The sequence below is a fragment of the Oxyura jamaicensis genome, chromosome 1, assembly GCF_011077185.1.
Source record: "Oxyura jamaicensis isolate SHBP4307 breed ruddy duck chromosome 1, BPBGC_Ojam_1.0, whole genome shotgun sequence".
In the NCBI taxonomy this organism is placed as follows: domain Eukaryota; kingdom Metazoa; phylum Chordata; class Aves; order Anseriformes; family Anatidae; genus Oxyura; species Oxyura jamaicensis.
The window spans coordinates 56,579,797-56,599,966 of record NC_048893.1 but is presented as its reverse complement, the minus strand read 5'-3'; the positions used below and the strand labels follow the sequence as shown (position 1 = coordinate 56,599,966).

The 20,170-nt window shown below is 43.5% G+C and overlaps 1 protein-coding gene across 1 annotated transcript in view; it reads right to left on the bottom strand.

Moving 5' to 3' along the window:
* Positions 1-10,998, bottom strand: part of APPL2 (adaptor protein, phosphotyrosine interacting with PH domain and leucine zipper 2) — a 37,934-nt gene extending 26,936 nt beyond the window's left edge. The window contains exons 1-2 of the mRNA XM_035341386.1: positions 10,945-10,998; positions 5,929-6,027 (exon numbers count right to left, since the gene is read on the bottom strand). Coding sequence (XP_035197277.1) covers positions 5,929-6,027; positions 10,945-10,998 — 153 coding nt within the window. The remainder of the gene's footprint in view (positions 1-5,928; positions 6,028-10,944) is intronic.
* Positions 10,999-20,170: the final 9,172 nt, after the last annotated feature.

Sequence of the window (20,170 nt, the reverse complement as noted above, 5' to 3'; positions counted from 1 at the left end):
CTTGTATTTTTCAAAATAAAATCAGAGAGCCAACACATTAAAAGTCAGAAGATATTTCTACAGACAGTTGTCTAACAGACTCCAGGTTTGAGGTCATGTAAAGGATTAGGTTGAGCTATAAATTAACTTCTAAAGACAGAGAGAGCTATTCCTTCACATCCACTTCCAATCCCAATATAATGAAGCTTTCTGCAAAGCTACTTTCCTACCCCAGCTAAAGCTGGCATTTTTAAAACTCTGCAAGTAACCAGCACACAGAACTGCCAAATGCTTCTTCATGTAAACAAGCAAGAGACTGGAAAACGCATTTGTTCATGCAGTCTGTATGTGCAGAATGACACATAGTAAAGTCTGGCTTACATTTGGGAAGGCTTAATGCCTGATATATGAGGAAAAACCAGGCAGGTGGTTGAGAGAGGAGGTCCACAAGGCAGTTGCAGCCTTCTCATCCTTTCAGAACTAGAGAACACACTGACCTTCAAAACCAGACACAGCACAGAAAGAACTGGGTCTTGATATTTCTGGTTTATGCATCTCTGTCTACACGCGCATGGTATCTTCCTACAAAATATAATTTTCCAGCAATCTGGTAAATGCTACAGTCCCACACATTTGGGTTTTCAAATTAAATTGCTTGGAATCTTGAACCCCATGTTGAGAGAAGCTAAGCCTCACCGGGGTGCTCAGGCTGCCCAGCACTTCCCAAGACCAGGCTAAAATACAGTTTGCCTTGCTGCTGATTCACAGCATGGCATTCAGTCCTCACAAATGCGGTAAGTTCAGCAAAGGATCACCTAACAGCTTGAAAAAAAAGAAAAGGCACCAGTCAAAACTCTGCTGTAAAACAGCAAAAGCAGCCACCATAGGATATCTAGTTAAGTAGGGAAAGAATCTTCAGTTTCCTGCGAAACAGCTCCTATCAGCAGGGCATCTATATATTTATGCTTCCTTGCAGTACTCGGGTCTCCAGATCCTGCTTAGCGCAACGTTGGCTTGCTTCCAAGCATGGGGGCTCCCACTTCATCAGCAGTATTAACATCAACTCCCAAGGCTTTGTAAACGCATTAGTTCTCAGGGGATAATGCCCTTTACCTGTTAGCAGCATATGGTGCACAGACCTCAAGAACCGCAGAGGTATGTGGTGCAAACCTCCACCGAAAAAGGAACAGTATTATATACACTATTTCGCAGAAGTCAGTAGATGGTAAGATCAAACAAGAAGCACTGTTGAAAAATGCAGACACGAGGTGTCACGGATTTGGGGAGGAAAATAACAGTTATAAAGCACTACTTAAAACAGTCCTGGACAGATACAAGCCGTCCTGATACCTAGTAATGTGGCGCATATAAACCAAGGCTGTTTCACAATTGTTGAGAGTTTCCTTAAGAGCCTGGCCATAAAGCTGCTGTACCCTCGTGACTCTGGAATCACAAGACAACTGCTCGCAGAGACACTGAAGCCGAACAGAATTACTCTTCACAATTCCCATGCTGTTCTCTCTCTGGATATATTGCCAAAGGCAACATGGGTTTAGTTTGATTCTCTTTCTGCCATCGCTGTTTTCAGTATCTAGACAGATTTATCAGAAATAACGAGATGAAACTTCTCTCCAAAGACATAACACATCTTATTTTCCTCTAATTTACTTAACTGTTTATCCCTTCTAATAGTCCGCAGAGACACAACAGCCTCCTGAGTTCATAAACGGCATTCCTTTTCATTATGTGAAGATCCCACGTAAGCCGTTTCTGTAGTACGATGAAGAACTAGAGATGATGGCAAAGCTCTGCAAATAATTTAATGTGGCAGTGGGAAGCCAGGAATGTGAACTGGGCACAGCTTGGTCAAACACTGTTGCAAGTGCTTCAGCGTGCAACCCAGTAAATTAAGTCCCTGCTTGCTGCATTACATACTGCTCAGGTAATAAAATGTCCAGAACAATTAACATAAAATCACAGAAATCAGACAGCAGCAATGCCAGATGCAGCACGAGGGTTTGCTTGCAAGGAGGAAGAACTACAAGAACAAAATCTGTAAGAAACATTTCTTCTGTTAAGACCATCTCGTGATGAACTACTTCAGGGTTCTACAGCACAGATGGGAGAACAGAACTAGAGCAGGAAGCACAACGCGTACTCACACGGATGTGGTTTATTTGAAGAAGAAATATAAAAATGCTTCTATTTACACACACGGGCTTGTCAGAGCTACCAAGTCTTGCTCCTTGAGCACAGCTCATATGTTTGGCTCCTGTGACCTTTTCCCTAACCACAGCACCACGCACTCACCTGCCTTGCAGCCATCACAGCCTGAGGGTCTTGCACCCAAAAGAGAGCTGCTGAAGCCCACCACCCAGCTGCAGCTTAGGGTTATGGCCCCTCTTGCACCACCTGGCCCCACGTGCCTCAGCAGCACGTCCACCAACAGATACCTCCACACCTCCGCCACACAACAGGGTGCTGCCTCCCATGGGACAAAAGCAGCTCCAAGTCACTTCAAAGGTCTCTCTACTGCCTTTACTAAAGCCCATCCCAATAAATGTGCCCATCCCAACAACCGCCCTGCTGTCATTAGAAGAGCGGCTGGCAACGAAGGCACATTAAATGAAGTTCTGCTTGAATACCTAGCTTTCTGAACTGTAAGAGCCCCAGCACCTAGCTGAATTCTGTAACTTCAAGAAACAACAACAAAAAAAAAGGAGGGTGAGAAGGAGGAAGCATTAATAGTTTAAAAAAAAGTTTTCAAAAAAAAAATCCTACTTTCCAAGTGCTTAAAAAAATCTCTGGGCAAATACTTCTATCTTTCTCGCATTCCTTTCCAAGGCACTGATCCAAGCATTTAGAGCAGCTTGAGCTGTCAATTTACAAACTTACTGCTGCTCTGCACACAAAGCAGGGTTCTGGGACAAATATAAGCATATATCCAGATGGATAATTAACAGCTTTCAGTTGGTACTAATTGCAAGTCCCCCGAGACTCTGCACTGCTCCATTAAGAACCATCAACTATTGTTATTTGATCACAGGCTATAGTGGTTTGAATTACAGGAAAACCCAAGTTTTCATCACAAAGAAACACCAAAATTCTAGTAAACTTCTCTAGGATATCTTGAAAATATGGGAGATTTTAAAGTTCAGAGCACAGTTAGAAAGAAATTTACATTTTGAAGACTGTAGTAACTGTTTTCAGGGGGCATAAACCCCGATTTTTCAGTCCTGTTGACCAGTACAACCCACTTCTGTCCTGTCCAACTGCCACGACTCTGATTCCAGCCATTTCTATGGCTGTGCAATCAGAACTTTTATCACTGCTTCAAAGTAGGTCAGTCACTGTAATTCCTATTATACAGATAAGGAAATAAGAGCAGCGGATGACAGTGACTTTGCAAAGACAAAGCAGTTGGGCAAATAAAGAAGAAAATTCAGAATCTGTCTTCTCACTACTCTCAACTTTTACATTCCCACTACTTAATCTCATTCCCTCTCAAAATGAAAAGGTGCTGGGAACACCTCCTAGTGTGCAGATAACGAGGCCCAGACAGTGGGTCTCCTACCACAAGCATCAGCAAACGTTTATTTTCTCTTGTGATGAGGCAGCAAAGAAATATTGCACCCTGACTCTTCGTAACCCTCCACTCAAGTTTCAGTGGTGCATATTCAGTATTATAATTCTCTTTCTAGGGCAAGTGCAATCAAAAGTTTTGTAGCAAGTAGTGTGCATCTCAAAAACTGAAGGTGCATTCAGTCTGGAAGAGGGTATTCCTTCAAAATATTCAGAAACAGCTCCTTAAAAGGATACATTGACATTTGCAAAGCTCAGTAAAATCAGTCAGAAATCACTGTTATCCTACACAGCACCGACAATGTAGAATTAACCACCATAGTATATGGCTGAATTCATTATTCCCATTAATTTTTATTTAAAAATCAGAATTTTGCCCCAATTTTACTGTATTCTTTTAAATCTCATTCAAGAATATCGCGACTTTTTAAAGCACACAGGGAAAAAAAGGTTTCAGCTTCCTTTTCCACTTACATAATTCATATGATCTCTTGCTGCTTGCTTGTTAATGCAGTGTCATTTTTTGCTACTGTAGTTCTGGGTCCCAGGAGCACAAACCCAAAACAAAGTCACAACACACAATTCCCAAGGAATTAAATGGCAGAAGTAGCAACAGTACCAACACTAAACACTAAGGCAACATCTTTGGTAAAGTCTCCAACTCTGGCCACTAAACCTGAATTCTCCTAAGTCATTGGTAAGCGCATCCTTACAAAGACTTAAAAAAGTGTTCCCCATCTCAAAATGTCAACAAACGTCCTCTATTTCAAGGCACACATCTAATATTCACAAGTGACTGAATATTTAGATTAAACTAAAGCAGGAACTGAGCAGGAAGAAAATGGCCAAGAAGCGCTATGAAAATACAAAAGACTCAGTAATATTGCAAAGTACAGATGGGTAAATGCGCTGATATAGTGAGAAGAAAGAGGAAATGTCATAACAGCGGGGCAACAGAAATAGAGATGGCTAAAAGCTGAGATGGAAAGAAAGAGGCAAACAAAAGCAGACAAAGCATTTTTACATGAATCACAGTAAAGGCACTGCTTCCCAAAACTGCATCTGAAAAAGGCATCAGCAGGGGAAATGGACACACAGTCCACAGGCTGAACACTTAACCAAACCATATTTACCCTCTGATTTCCTTCTTCCACCTGTTTCAATCCTACCTGCTCTGTGGCCTCACATTTCCACCGTCCAACAGGCCAACACTCTCTTAAAGCTCAGTGACACTAACAAAACACCCAGCACAAACTTTGAGAGCAGATTCCATGCCGCCTCTCCAGCCCCTGCCTATGCACTGTATTGTCTTCTGAGTATCTGAGCTGTGCTGCAAGTCTCTGATTGCTCTGCATTTGCACAGGATCCAGGACATTAAGACTAGATCTTCAAAGCTGGAGCTTCCAGGTAAATACTTACATATTTAGACCCTCAGCAGACTGCTTTTTCTTCCCAGTCACACAGCACCGGTCAGCCCAAAGAGCAATCCCACCAAATGGGCATATACTTGCACTAGCTATACAGCTGATTACTGGTAACTTAAGATGAGAATCAGGCACTCAGCCTCCCAGTAAGTTCCAAGTACTCTCGTTCCTCTCATCTTTCCATTTTCTCTGATGTACTGATTGAAGAATGGGAAAACCGTTGCTGCTTAGGAAGTCACATACCTAACTTACATAAACGCCTGCACAAGTGCCATGAGATACCGCGTATGCCTTTAAAGGCCTAGATATGGTACTTTAAAATATCTGGCCTTACACACCTGGGAATCCCTAGCTCCACCAAAAATCACCCAGATTTATATTTTTGAAAGCATTTGGATATGACTTAAAAGTTTTACTTTCAAAGGGATTTAGTCATCTAGGTCATGTAGGTGCTCTAGGAAAGTGTTATCTTTTTCTGTTCCTACTCCCATACTTTTCACACTGACTACTTAGGTACTTAGGTTCAGGATGACTCAGAGTGTACATTCTCTCTGTAATCAATGGGCATGGACAGTTTCTTCAAGATGGTGAGTCAGAGCACCAAAGTTAGGTGGCTAAAGTGATACCTGACTTTACCTATGTGCAAGCCAGCAATTTTGTAAAGGCTGGCCTTCTAATACACCATGAAGTACGGACATACCACAATATTTCTTTTGTGAATAGTTTGCAGACAGACAAAGCAGGTAAGATGTTTTTTCATGTGTACGGCTTTTCAGAACATTAAGGTGGGAAGGGGCTGTGACGTCAGATGGAAAACACCCACAACTCTACTCAAGCCGCAAGAGCTGCAGGTACTTGGCACCCTTCACGTAAATAACAGCATCATAATAGCAACTTATCTTCTACTGCACATGGAACAAAAGAAACACAAATGAAAAATTACCTGAGCACCATAGACTCGCTGCATTGCCTGAAGCAACTGGTTTGTGTATTCAGTAAGGGTTCCCGCATCTTCTTCAAATACACTGAGCAACGACCGAGTCTTTGATAAGAGAAAAAAAAGCAAACAGTTTTAGTTACAAGTGAAAATATTAAAAATTTATAAAAGACTCTGCAAATACGTGGTAGCAAAAATATAAATCAATCAGAAACAATAAGCCTTCCACTTTGTATGGTTCTGTTTATTCACAATCTAAACACACTCGTAGAAATTAGCCCTCCAACTAGGGACAGGTAAACCGAGGCATTAGGAAACAAAGTGAGAAAAGTGCTTGGACAACTCCTAACTCCCGGACTCTTCCTCTAACTAATAAACATTCCTTCCAACACAATCAGGAATGTAAAAAATCCTGAATATCTGCCTGCTGACTACAGTAATCCTAACCACGTTAAGGACTCTGGGTCAAACACCAGTGCTTGCTCACTTTACTTCTCTAATGTCAGGCTGCACTAAAAGCACCCCTTTCCATTAGGTAATTTACAGAGTATTATTCACTCTCAACTGTCTTGAGCAACTCTTAAAGGGCTGCTGCCAAACCTTGCTGACGTAGCCCCACCAAACAACCCAGTGTTCATCTGCAACAACAGGCACACAAGCACACACCCGCTCAGAGATACCCCGTACTTTCTCCATTCTGCTAGCTCATCCTTGTCAGCAAACGAGAGAAAAGAAGAGCATAATGACTGGCTTTATCTTACAGCCATGAATTCCCTTGGTTTGTTTTGGTGGAATCACCAGTAACAATGAATTGTGTTGCTGACACAGCTTCTGAGAAGGGAAAGAAAAGTATCTCACAATAATGGCGGCTCCAGATTTTGCTAGATCAACACAGTATCGAAAGAGGAAAGGCTGTCACTAAATTTGACAGTGTCCCTTTTACAAAGTCATGATCCATCCTTAGTCTTAACTTTGGTAAATCCAATCTGTTTGATGCTAAGCGGCAGTGTCTTTCCGTCTGTACAGCTAATTTATATGACATTAATTAGTTTCATCTGCTTATCTGAGGGGCACCCATAATAAACTGCAGTACTCTAATAATCATGTCAGTCCTGTAACAGAGCAAATGCTTTATCTGCCCTCCTATTACAGGAACCTCTAACACAGCTGAAATATCCAGGTTAATATCTGGAAAATTTATTTTATAGTCTTAAGAAAGTTTTAAGTAACTCCAGTATTTTAACCTGTAATTCCCCAAGGCATTTATTCTTCTTTGCAAATCTCGGCCAAGATTTTGTTTGTCCTGAAAAACTTGAAATCAGCATCCTTCAAGAACTCTGGACTAAGGTATCATTTCATCTCTGCTGAGAAGTATCTAAGCCAGAAATTAGTTGCCCAGAGGTTAAAGTACATGACATGGGAGTCAGTCCTGGGGCTCTGGTCTAGACATTGCACGGGAGTACTTCCACACTTCGAGCAACACAAAAGCTCTCAGCATTTCAGTCTGCTGACACGCTAAGCTGCTACAACACCTCCTACCTTAGAGACACTGGCAGTTAATGCTTTGGGGAAACTAGTTGGAGATCTCAGCATAGAAGGAGATACAGAATACAAAATACTGTTCTCAAATGAAGAAAACAAAAAAACGAAGCATGGAGAAATGGACTAATCAATGAAATTGATACCAAGAACACAAATTTATAAAGGACCTTTGCGCAGAACTTCTCTACAGGGACTGTGGCATGATTTTGAGTTTTCAGTACTAAACTATTACTTCAGTAATTAAGAAAATAATGCTTTTCAAAAATATCTGGTTTAAAATGTTTAATCTTCAATGATGAATTAATTAAGATAAGCAAAACTGAGGTCATCAAACTATCTCCTAACTATACAGTGCTATCTTCCCTGCTACATATTGTAAAAGCAGATGAGTTCCACAGGGTGGTTAAAGAAAAGTAAATTTAGGGAAGGTAAAAAATGATAAAACTTGACATATAATGTTAATCAAGACCAATCTCAAACTAAGACTAAAAAATTAGAAAGTAGTTGCCTGCATGAGAGTACACATCACATTTCTGCCCCCTAGTTTTCAGGTTTTCAAATTTGAATTCATTCAGATTCCTAACTCTTCCTGAATTTTTGCACATTCAGTTTTTCAGAATGTCGAAATATGTCTCGAGGTAAAGCAGCTCTGGGAAAGCATTTCTGAAGGTCTTGGCCTCAGTTATTAGCACTTTGTTCAAAAATAAGAAAAACAATAAATGATTAAGCACTTTGGAAGTTATGCTTGGAAACTTTCACATGTAAGGACACTACTTTAAAATACTGCAACAAAATAGCAATGTCTGCAATTTTTGTTGTTTCTGTTTCGACAAATTCTGGAATAGCAGATAACAATCCTGAAATAAAGCAGGAATCCAAATATTAAGCTTATGTTTTTGGAGGCCTCGTTAATAGCACCATCATCTTGGCTGCTGGCAACACAGGAAAAAAATAAAAATCTTACTTCATGTAAGTATTTCCCTTGGTTTTAGCATTGCTGCTTACGTCAATTTCTCTCCTATGCCGTGGCCAAGCACTTCAAAATTAAGCCATTTCTTAAGGCCTTTTTTGGTCAGTGCTTGGAGATGAATCAAGACAAAATACTGTATTGTCAGGGAGAAAGAAATCAACTTTCAGAAAACTAGTGAAGAAATAATGGCCTAATCCTCTTCTTTTTTGCACATAATTTACATACTTCATATACTTTCCACAAAGTGAGGTTATGTCCTTGTTTTACTGTCTCTCTGCATTTCTGCACGGGGAAGAAGAGAATCAGGTCACTTTATGCAAAAGTAAGTAGTGATCACATAAGCTGCTACACAGCAAGCTCTGAGGGACACAAACTGTCTTTTTGCTTTGATTTTACAGTATCCAGCTCACAGAGGCAACCTGTAGGGCTGTGATTCTAAAAGCCTCCCCAAGAAAAAAATAATAAAAATGCAAAAGACCAGGGAAAAAAAAAATCTATTTCCCTGCATGAAAAAGTAGATTTTAGCAACACTGGGCCATTCTATAAAATTAAACAATGCCCATCCCTCCAAAGTTGCATAACTTGAACAGAAAGTGATGACCGAATCAAGCCAAAACATCCTGCAAACACCCAGGTTTATGTTCAGCCCACTGTTTCCAGTAATTGGAAAGGAGATGTTAACAGCCTTCAGGTCAGAAAAAAAAAAAAAGAAAAAAGAAAAGAAAAAAAAAAAAAAAAGATGAAGACCTCCAAATACAATTCAGTGCTTTGTTCAGCTGCTTTCAGTCAGCATTACTTTTTTAATCATTGAAGGAAGTGTTGATTGAAGAGGAAAATGAGTTCATGTATCCTGCATGTCAAGTTCTTTAGCTCCAGAATGCTCTGGGGAGGTAACTACTAAAAATGTTAATAACCGCTCATAATAAATCTAGCAGATTTTGTTAAACTGTGGAGCATAGTACAATTCAGGTCAGAACGAAGCTCTGGAGGTCATCTGGTCCAAACCCCAGCTCAAAGGAGGTCTAAGTCTGACAATGCATCAGATTACTCAAGACTTTTTCCTATCGAGTTTTGAAAATCTCCAAGCTTTGAGATTCCACGGGTCACATCAAACATTTGATGAAAATCCTTCTTACTGGGATGGGATTTCACGGAATCACAGACAGACAAGAACAGGTGATCAAGATGAGCCCCAGGACTCACGAATTCCTGACAGGTGCACGTCCAATCTCTCCTTCAAAATGTCTCATGACAGACTCCACAACACCTTTTAGCAATCTGCTCCACAGCTTACCTACAGATTTGTCCTCCTGGTCCACCAGCAGATGAGTCTGGGTTACAACACAGGGCACCGGGAACAGGATCCACGCAGATCCACCCCGCCCTTCTTTCCTCCTTCCCTGCTTCACCAGCTACTTGTGTATCTCTGCCTGCACCACATTTTGACCTCAAGTGCACCCTCTCCACCCCTCTGTGGGATTTCCTCTCTCCCTTTCCCCTCACGTCTCTCTTCCACACAAAATTCCCCTCTTCCTTCCCTCTACCCTCCCTTCCCAGCTCTCAAGGCCACATGCCCCTCCAAAATGCCTATAACCATCTCTACATGGCATGTTCTCTCCTGTGGGGCTCCCACAGTGCTCAGGGGTCCATTCTGCAGCCGAGGGGAGCTCCCAGCACAGATTCTACACTGGTTTTGACAGAGCATGAGGGTGAGAGGAAAAATGTCCTTCCTCCCTTGCCTGCAAGGGCTGGGGCGGAAAAGGCAATAACCACCAGCCTCCTTTCTGAGACTCCTTCAGAACGAGGTCACCTTCAGTGAGATTCACCTCACCAAACCTCACGTGTCCTCCGGGGAGCTCCTGTATCTGAGCTACACCCCTTGGGACACCTCGCAAGGAGTGCGGGCATGTTGGCAACGAGATCCATTCAGCCTACTTCTGCCGCCCGCGCTGGGGCCAGGTGACGCACAGCGCTGCGGCTTGCTTTCCTCTCACGGAGCACGGCGGGAGCCAGGGTGACAAGCCGTGCCACCTCTCCCCCCCAAAACAGACCTCACCACTTCAGGGCACCCCCTAAAGCCAAAGCACCCCGGGATGGGGCAGCGCGAGGAAAAAGCCAAAGGAGGGCTTAACCTGAGGGCGGTGAGGAGGAAAGGCGCTGTGCCCTGACCTCCTCGTACCCTGCTCCTTCCCCAGATTCCCCAGCCCCAGCCACAGCTTATTTTCCCAAAACAGACGATCATCAGGAGCCCAAAGCCTTCACCAACACCACCAGGATGCCACCTACCTGCTCCACCGCCAGCCGCCGAGCATCCTCCCGACGGGCTGGAGCCCCCGACCCACTCCTCCCTCCACCCGCCGGGACCCGCTCCGCTCCCCGGCGCCCTGCCCTCCTCACCGGCCCTCACACACCCGTCTGCCCCGCTCCCCGGCGGTGTCACCTCCCCGGGACACCGGCCCCGCCAGCTCGGGTGCATCCCCCCGGCGTCGCCCCCCGCGGCGGGCCGCTACCTGCGGGCTGTCCTGCAAAGCCTCCTCCAGAAGGAGCTTGTCGACGGCGGGCATGGCGGCGGCTGGCCGCAGGGAGCTGGGGCTCGGCGGCGGCGTCCCTCCGCGCCGGGGCGGCCGCGGCTCTGGGCGGGCAGCGGGGCACGGCTGCTGGCTGCGCTGGCGGGGTCGGGGCGGCAGCCCGGGGCCGCTCACTCCTCCCAGTTCCCGTCCGTGGGAGGAAGCGAGTCACGGCGTAGGGCGGGCAGGAGGCGGCTCCCGGCCGCCATTAACTCTTCGGGGCTCGCTGGAGGTTCCCCCATGGGGGCTGGCGGCCCCAAATGGGGGGTAGCCCTTCTCCTCCTCCTGAAGTGCACTCCCGCTGCCCCGCTCGTGGCTCAGCCCCCTTGCACGGTGGGGCTTTGGGCTCTCCCCTCAGCTGCTAGGGATGCTCCCTGGCAGGGGGAAGCGTGATGGAAATGAGGGGAAATGTGCATCCTCCAGCCTAGGTCTGCGGGGCCCGACGGCCTCCAGCCCGGAGGGGTGTCCCTGCTCTGCTTGGCTAGCCCAGGGGGTTTGGAGAAGCACCCCAGGTCCTGGGTGACCTTCTGGGTAGGGTGCAGCCGCTGGCTAAGCTGTTTTTTTTTGTTTTCCTCATGTTTACAGGCTGCTCTGCAAGCAAAATTAGGGAAATATAGAGCGCTCCAGGCAGGCTCATCCCAGCTCAGCCATATCATAGAATCATAGCATCATTAGAGTTGAAAAAGACCTTTGAGATCATCTGGCCCAACTGCCCCCCTACTACCACTGTCAGCCACTAAACCATGTCCCTAAGTACCACGTCCAACCTTTCCTTGAACACCCACAGGGATGGTGACTCCACCACCTCCCTGGGCAACCCGTTCCAATGCCTGACTGCTCTTTCTGAGAAGAAATGTCCCCTCATTTCCAACCTGAACCTCCCCTGGCACAACTTGAGGCCATTCCCTCTAGTATTATTGCTTGTTACCTGCAAGAAGAGGCCAACCCTCAGCTCCCTACACCTTCCTTTCAGGTAGTTGTAGAGAGCAATATGGTCTGCCCTGAGCTTCCTCTTCTCCAGACTAAACAACCCCAGATCCCTCAGACATTCCTCACAGGACTTGGGTTCCTGGCACCTTCACCAGCTTCGGAGCCCTTCTCTGGACACACTCCAGAGCCTCAATGTCCTTCTTGTACTGAGCGACCCAAAGCTGAACACAGTACTCAGCAGAGCAGAGTACAGGGGACAATCACCTCCCTGGTCCTGCTGGCTATGCTATACCTGATACAAGCCAGAATGCAGGATTTTGGAAAGGGACATGTGCTAATGTAGTGGTCATTTATGTAAAAACCCATGTTTTTATTGCCATCTTACTGCAGTCTAAATTGCATTGTATAACTTCAGTATTTTAGGCTTAATTCAGATTTATAGATGATACCAAGGCTAACATATTCAAAGTTAACTGTCTCACCATGAGTATTTCATTATGTTCACTTTTTTGAAGGATTGCCACTGGTTTTGGATGCCTCAGTTTCTACGAAAGTCTTCAGTTTTCTACGTAAAGATCAATTGTTCCATGCTTATCATCTGTAGCTTTCATTACTCCAGTATGACTCAAGGTAAAAGTGGAAATAATCAAAAACAATACAATTTAAGAAAAAAAAAAAAAGCATTTCTGAAGAGTTTAGGAAGAATCTTGCCTATTAAACAGAATATGCAAACAAAAATTTTGGTTTTAAAATGTTGGGAAGTTATCTTCTAAGAAAAAATGCCTGTCTTTGGTTAACTCATCTTGCTGCTCTCCTTCGAAAGAAGAAAATAGTGAGAAAGAAAGAAAATAGTGAAAGAAGAATGGTGTCTGTGTTGTAAAAGAATTATAAACATTAGCATTGACCTGTGTTTGCCATTATGGTAAGTGCCTGCCCTTTGCACCTAAATCCTGGTGGATTTTTCCACTTCTGTTATTCTTAAACAATAGTGAACATGCTGTATGGCAAGAAAGGTGACTGCTAATACAGTTTTTCTTGTTGATTAAAAGAGTGTATGCAAGTAGATGGCCTTAGAAAAGTTTTACAAATCAGCTGGATGACTGTTTGCTTTAATTATGTGTGAGAAATGATCATTGAACCCTGCAATTTTGGCCAAGGTATTTCTGTGCGTCTGACATTGATTGGTATTGCTTCTGAAGCTTGTGATAGGACCTTTAACCCAATGTGCCAAGCCTGCCTCGGCGTGACTCCACTCCATCAGTCCTGAAGCTGGACTCCCTGTTCCAGTCCCTTGAGTAAAAACAGGGTTCTCACGTTCAGTCTCCTTTTCCCGACTGAGTAAAGACACTGAGCACTAATAGAAATCACTAGCTAAGACCAAAAATATCAAGTATGACAAACAGTCAATTATATTTATATAATGAGAAAACAAAAATAGATATGGCTTTGTAATAATAATGTTGTCTCAGAGAGTTTTAGAATGGTGGAAAGAGGTCAGAGTTTTTTGTGTGCGTGTACAGAATCTTAAGCCAGGCATTAGCCTTAAGAATCCATGACCTCTTCTGAGCCAATTTTGTCAGCCTGTGTTAAAGTCTTATTTTTCAAAGAGTTCAAAAACATTACTTGAAATTCACCGAGGAAGAGAAGTCCATGCTTTATCATATTTTCTGTATCTATTAAAGTAGCTTCAGGGCATTTGTGAATATTTCTCTAATATTTCTGTTAACGTCTCTGCCTTTTTCTCCCTGTTCTGTGCCTCCCACACCCCCTTCCAACTTGAAATAGTTCAGCAAAAGGTCTTCCCCATTGGGCTGAAGTATTTCCTTCGACAAGAAGATGTAAGTATGGTTTGGGTTTTTATTATTTCAAGGTGTGAAATAAAAGGAAGCTTCGCAAGAGCTATAACCTTTAAGGTCTTATCTTGTTCTTCTTGATGGCTTTGTTTAGGCTAAGGTTCAAGCGTGGAAGCCTGTTGTCATCTTTTTAAAATTGAGGTTAGCTATTTCCAGAACAGGTTCTACTAGTTTTATTTAAACAAAGCACAAAGCACTTCGGTAACCACTGGTAGGTAACTAGTGAGTATCTCTCATTCTTTTTTATGTCAGCTATAAACCTTGTTGATTTCTTATGTATAGTATCAGAACATTTTTATTGAAGTGCCCCAACATAGTCCATAGTTTCTGAAAATATATAAATATATATATATTCTGCCTATTAAGAATAAGTATTACTAGTCTCAAGAATTATTTTTCAGTGTTGGCAACTCCTATGTTTTTAAAATAAATAAGCCATATAGCACTACAACTGAAGATGTCAACTACTTTCACAGCTGTAGTGATATTATTCAGAAATTAGGAACGTTTGTGTAAAGGCAGAGCCTTGCCATAGCAGGTGCCTATGCCTTTGAGATGAGAAGACGCCATCTCTGGGTTTTATGGGTTTCCACACATTGCACCAGCACCACTAGGCTGGGTTGCCCAGCCTGGCCAGGGCACAGGAAGCAGCCTGGCCAGCTCAGCTCTCGCTGGCGTGCTTTGGGGCATGCTGCAGTGCCTGTACTGCACCTGGTGCCCAGGCTGACTTCTTCAGAGCTCAGTAGCTTCCTGTTGCAGAGTATTTTATCCCCCTCCAGAAGAGCGGCTGCATGACATTTATGTTGCTGTGTGATCAGAGAGCTGTTCACTGCGCTGGGCAGTGGTAGTGGGGAACTCACCCCACTCTGGCTCCTGTCTGTTAAATCCAGGTGTTGAATTCAACGCTCAAGTCACAACAGAAATCCTGCTACTGAAAAGCAGTTTCTTAGCTATACCTTGAAGACATATTTAAAAGGACATATAGAAAGAGAATAGGGAAGCAGCAGACAGTACCTATAATCATTCACCTGAACATACCTTCTAGTTCAAAAAATCTATCACAGAAGTATGAGCTGAGCTGGAGAACAGCTCCAGTAAGCAGTCCAACTAATTTTTGTATGTGTACTCTGTAAGCTACAGCTGACTTGATTAGGTTAAGATAAATGCTTCTTAGAATATGAAAACATAAGGTAAAATCCTTGCATTGGCCAAATACTTGATACGTACTGCTTACAATGCTAATAAGGCTTAATAACATGAAATAAAATCACTAAATAATTTATTTTGAGGATGAAGTAATTCATCAAATGAGCTAGTTGTACTGTTTCTAAATAGAGATGGTGCTTCCTTCCAGCAAAAGCCTGAATGTAGCCCAAAGATTTCACAGCTGAGAGAATTAACAATTTTAAAGGAAAGAAGAAAGTTTGGATTGATCTGTGAGCTTGAGATATGTCTGCTATATGCACTTCTTGGTAAACTGCTGTAAAAGCTTACAGTATTACTGCAGATTTGCAGAAATTAGTGCATCTTCAAACTCAGATTTGGGGTTTTACATGTGATAGTCTTGTTCTTGTTTGAGGGCAGCCAGGAATGTCCCTTGGTAGCAAGCCAGCCAAGCATGTTCCTCCCCAGACTGCCTTTTCTCATGTGGCAGAAGGGACTGTGGTGTGAGATGGCAGCTGGGGGCTGTGCCTCCTAGGCAGGACTCAAGTCTCTTGGAGCCACGCTTCCAGGTTTGCCTTCCACAGGAGGGCTTATTTGCCAAAGTACGTTTCCACCTAACTGCCCAGTGCCTGCTCAGGGCTGGGAGCTGTAGTGCTGAGAATGGATGGTGCTGCGTGTGGGTTAATAAGCCCTGCCAGCCTTAATTGGCCGGTTTGGAAACAAGGCAGCTGTTATGCATCCTTAGCATAATTTATTTCCAAATTTGATAATCCACCCAGAGTTAATGGAGAGCTGACTATAATTACTTTTTCCGGTTAGACTAGTTACAGGAGTAAGTCATACTGCATTGTGTTTTCTTTTTCATATGTTCCATTGTAACTTTAAAGAACATATTGCATTATACTTCCTTTTTGGCTTAATACCTTGTACTACAAGAAATTTCTGAACAGTGGTGTGCTAGTCACATGTTTGCTAAGTCAGCTGAGTCTATTTATGCATTTAAAACAATGACAAAGAAATCTTTGAACTACAGATGACTTTTAGAGGTGTAATAACGTGTAATAACTGTCTTGAATAAATACTGAAGGTATATTAAATGGCAGTTGTAATAAATGACTTCAAATTTTATTTCTTATTTATTTACAAATGAAGGATCTGAAAAAAGAGTCTTGCTACTCTCACTGCCAGAAGCATCCAATTTTTAACAGTATCAGAATACTTTACTGGTTAGATTAATAATAGGGTATCTAATATACATGAGAACTTGGGCATAGAGAGAAAGAGTATTTTGTGATTTTGTGTATGACCCACAAGATAATAGCATGCTGAAATAAAATTCCATTGAAATTATTGTCATGTAACCAAGACCTCATGCTTTTTGTTTTAATGTAAAACACATGGCTTTGTTTATTTCCATTAAACACATTAGTAATACGCCAGAATGGGTATGTACAGATGTACTTGATAGTGGGATAGATTGAATTAAAACCTCTTTGAAGGTGAAGGGTGTAACTGCCATCTTTAATTTCACGTAATTTAAGTACAATTAAGTTCCATTATGTAACCATATGGGTACATGAAACAGGAACAGCCTCCATCTAGATCCTGAATAAGAACATGGTTTAAAAAGCCCAAGTCTCTGATAACTATATCAGCTAGAGGTATTGCCAGGACTAAGCCCGTGCCTGCTCTGTGCTGCGTGGCTCCTCCTGGTGTCCACACAGCCCTTTGTCTGGAGCCTGCCTGGTGAAGGGGATCTGGTTTACCATGTTGCATTTGCTTTGTAGGGAATGGGGTCAAACAGAGAATGGGTAAATCATCGGTGGGGAGAAGTATTGAAATATTGTAAGCTCATATTACCTTTTGTGTACAACTTTTGCAGTGCTTGGGCAGATGCTAGGGTACAGAAGCTTTTCACCTGTTAGATACACTGCTCCCTAACCTCCTATCCTAGCAGAGAGCTCCCCTACTTCAGATGATAATCCTAGAGTTTGTGGGTATCTGAGGAAAAATCTTACTGTGAAAGGTAAGTAACATAAAATAAAATGTGTTTCATCAAAGAAATGTGCATGTGGTATGAGTTTGTAGATTAAAGCCAGAGAAATCTAATGCCTGGCATATAATTGTTTTATGAAATGCTAATGATTAATGTGTTAGCTGTAAAGGTTACTAAAGGCCAAAATACCATGTTGCAAATGCAGGTTGGCTCCACAGGTAGCACTGTCACCTGGGTGTCAGAGGAATTACTGACTCAGAGCCCTTCTTTTATCATCTTTAAAATACAGTTAATATAAATAGCACATGCAAATGTACCTAATGTCACTGTGTCTAAAACCAGCTTTTTTTTTTTTTATCTTGAGACGACCTGAGCCATCCAGGCCCTGCACTCTGTGTTTTGTTTTGAACAACAGAACTGAAGCTTTCATGTTGTCGTAACATTGATCGCTCTCTTTAATTTACCCTTCCTCGGCATCTCTCTCTTTCTGCTTAATCTAAAAAACCTGAATGACAAGAGTTATCATTCAGATTTAGTTAAAGTTAAAACTTCTAGATTTAATTAAAGTTGAATATTAAGGTATAAGTAGTAGAAATATCCTAAGTGTGGACACTACTAGAAATCCACAAAAGTCTACTAGCATTGTTATATCCCTTTAGGCCACCTTGCTTGCTGCTTAGGGCCTTTTTGTTCTGTTTACATAGTGTAGCACAAAGCATCCCGAGCCTGATAACTGAGGGTACTAAGGAAAATACAGAGGCCCCAAACAGCTCTCCTGGCTGCTTCCCTCTTGAGTGGGGCCTGCTTGTGCTGCCCAAGGCAAAGGCAGCTTTGGACTTGAACCAGTAACGTGCCATGCCACAAAGGCTCGTGGTATCCCAGGCTGCTTTAGGCTGGTGAGGCTGCACTGGGAACACCGGGCCCAGCTCTGGGCTCCCAGGGACGTACTGGGGAGAGAGGACAGTGAAGGGCCAGGAAGGTGATGAAGGGGACTGGAGCACCTCTCCTAGGAGGGGCTGAGAGAGCTGGGACCGGTCAGCCTGGAGAAGAGGAGGCTCAGGGGATCTCGTCCATGTGTGCAGATCCCTGAGGGGAGGGCGCAGAGAGGCCGGGGCCAGGCTCTTCTCTGTGGTGCCCGGTGCCAGGACAAGAGGCAGTGGGTGCAGACAAGCACAGGAGGTTGTGTCTGAGCATCAGGAAGCACTGTGGTGGTGACAGAGTACCTGCACGGGCTGCCCAGAGAGGCTGTGGACTCTCCCTGCCTGGAGACCTCTAAAAGCTGCCTGGACGTGGTCCTGGGCAGCCTGCTCTGGGTGGCCCTGCTGGAGCAGGGCTTGGACCAGATGGCCTCCAGAGGTCCCTTCTGACCACAACCATCCTGTGATTCAGTGGCATGGTGGTGCAACAGGGTGTCATTTTGTGTTTGCAGAAAAACAGAAGATGAGACAGAAAGCAATAAGGAAGCTCTAGGCAATGCCTGAGTGGGCAGTGTTACCACAATCTGTTTATTTCCTGAAGGGGAGTGACTCTTTTAGGCAGGCTGCCAAGGCAGTGTCATGAACACATGTACACAAGCAAGTGCAGAGATAGCAGGAAAAGGCATTGCTGCCTTGCTGCCCAGGCAGAGGGTTTGGACACCTCCAGTCTAGCCCAACAGGAATCATCTCACTGAGCTCTGTATTCTTCCAAAGTGCTCAGGTGCTGCTAGCTTTGCTAGATCAGACTTTCCAATTTTTCTTCCTGTGACAGCCCTTTAGAAGCTCTTCTGCTGTCTGGAGAAAGCCAGATACTGGAAACCCTTTCCCCTCATATGAGTGGACCACCAGTTGTAAAATTCTTGTCTACCAGAAAGCGAGAATTGTGCAGCGTGTGCTGAGGTTCTCCAGCATTGCCACTGGTTGCAGGAGCATCATCCTAGCATGCTGGTGGCATTCTTTCTTGGGGGCCAGTACAAGGGGAGCAGAGAGTTGCAAGCCATGTACTGTTGCTACCTTTCCTAGCATTCTAGCTCTTAGATCTTGTTAGAGATTCACAGGTCTTATACCTTGGGTAGGAGTGTGACCTCTAGAAAGGGTGGCAACAGGGCCAGGCTGCTGCTATTAGCAAAGTAATTCTTCTGTTGGCAGACAGAACATTGTCAGTGCACTCAGTGCACTAACAGAGTTTTTCCAGGTGAAAGGCCAGTGTGAGTAAGCTCCAAGCAAGATGATAACCCACCAGGCCACATGCAGCTTGCTGGCTGTGAACTGTCCACTGTGCGCTGCTGCTTGAGCACCTCACACCAACTCCAGGATTTGCCTTGCAGCAGAGAAGCTGCCCTTCCTTTTTCTTTCTACTGTATGATTTGTGCATGGTAGGTGTTTTGCAACACCTATGGTAATGCTTTATATTATGTGTGCACTTGGCTACATAGATCCAATTCTTCAAACACAGATACTTGTGTTTGGCCTGTCGAATTCCTGGAGATTAATCAGGCATATTAATGTTGGCCAGACCAGTAAATAGTTTTCCAGCTCTTTCAAATTCATTTATGGTAATACATTACTTATCTTTGTTTTTCTTTTTTTTTTCTTTTTTTTTTCTTTTTAGAAAATAATAATAATAATAAAAAAAAAAAAAACAGAACATTTAGTACGACAGTCACATAAGTCATTATCTTTAAATACTCTGTAAACACAAGTGCTGACAAGATCCTAGGTCAGCAAGCATGTCTCTTTGTGATAACCATGAAGCATGTGGACAACATGTACAGCAGACAGAGTCAATAGGACCTAATTATATACATGAGGTTTTCTTAGAAGGGACTCATGGTTCCTAATTAGTTTTTCACTCTCTGAAATCAAACCTGTATGAAATGGCAAAACCAAAAAAGCCCCAAACAGAACAGCAATGCAAATCTATGACTGGGAGAAGAGGAATAATAATGTCATGGAAAATGTTCTTATCAGCATTTAAACGAACGTAATGGCTTTGAAAGAAATCTATGACAAAGTCTGCAGAGTTTTTCAGCCCTCGCCTGATGGAACTGCTTGTGCATACAGCTCCCGAGGTCGTGTTATGTTTGATTTACACTGTGTCACAGCACTGCCAAAAGGAGCAATGTTCAGTACCTTAAAAACTAAATCGAGACCGAGTGGCTTAGTTTCAAAGAAGCTGTCTGTTTATCGTTAGGTTGGAGCCCAGATCTCGTGACACTGCTGTGTGTTTGGTTTGGTGCTGCCGGCAC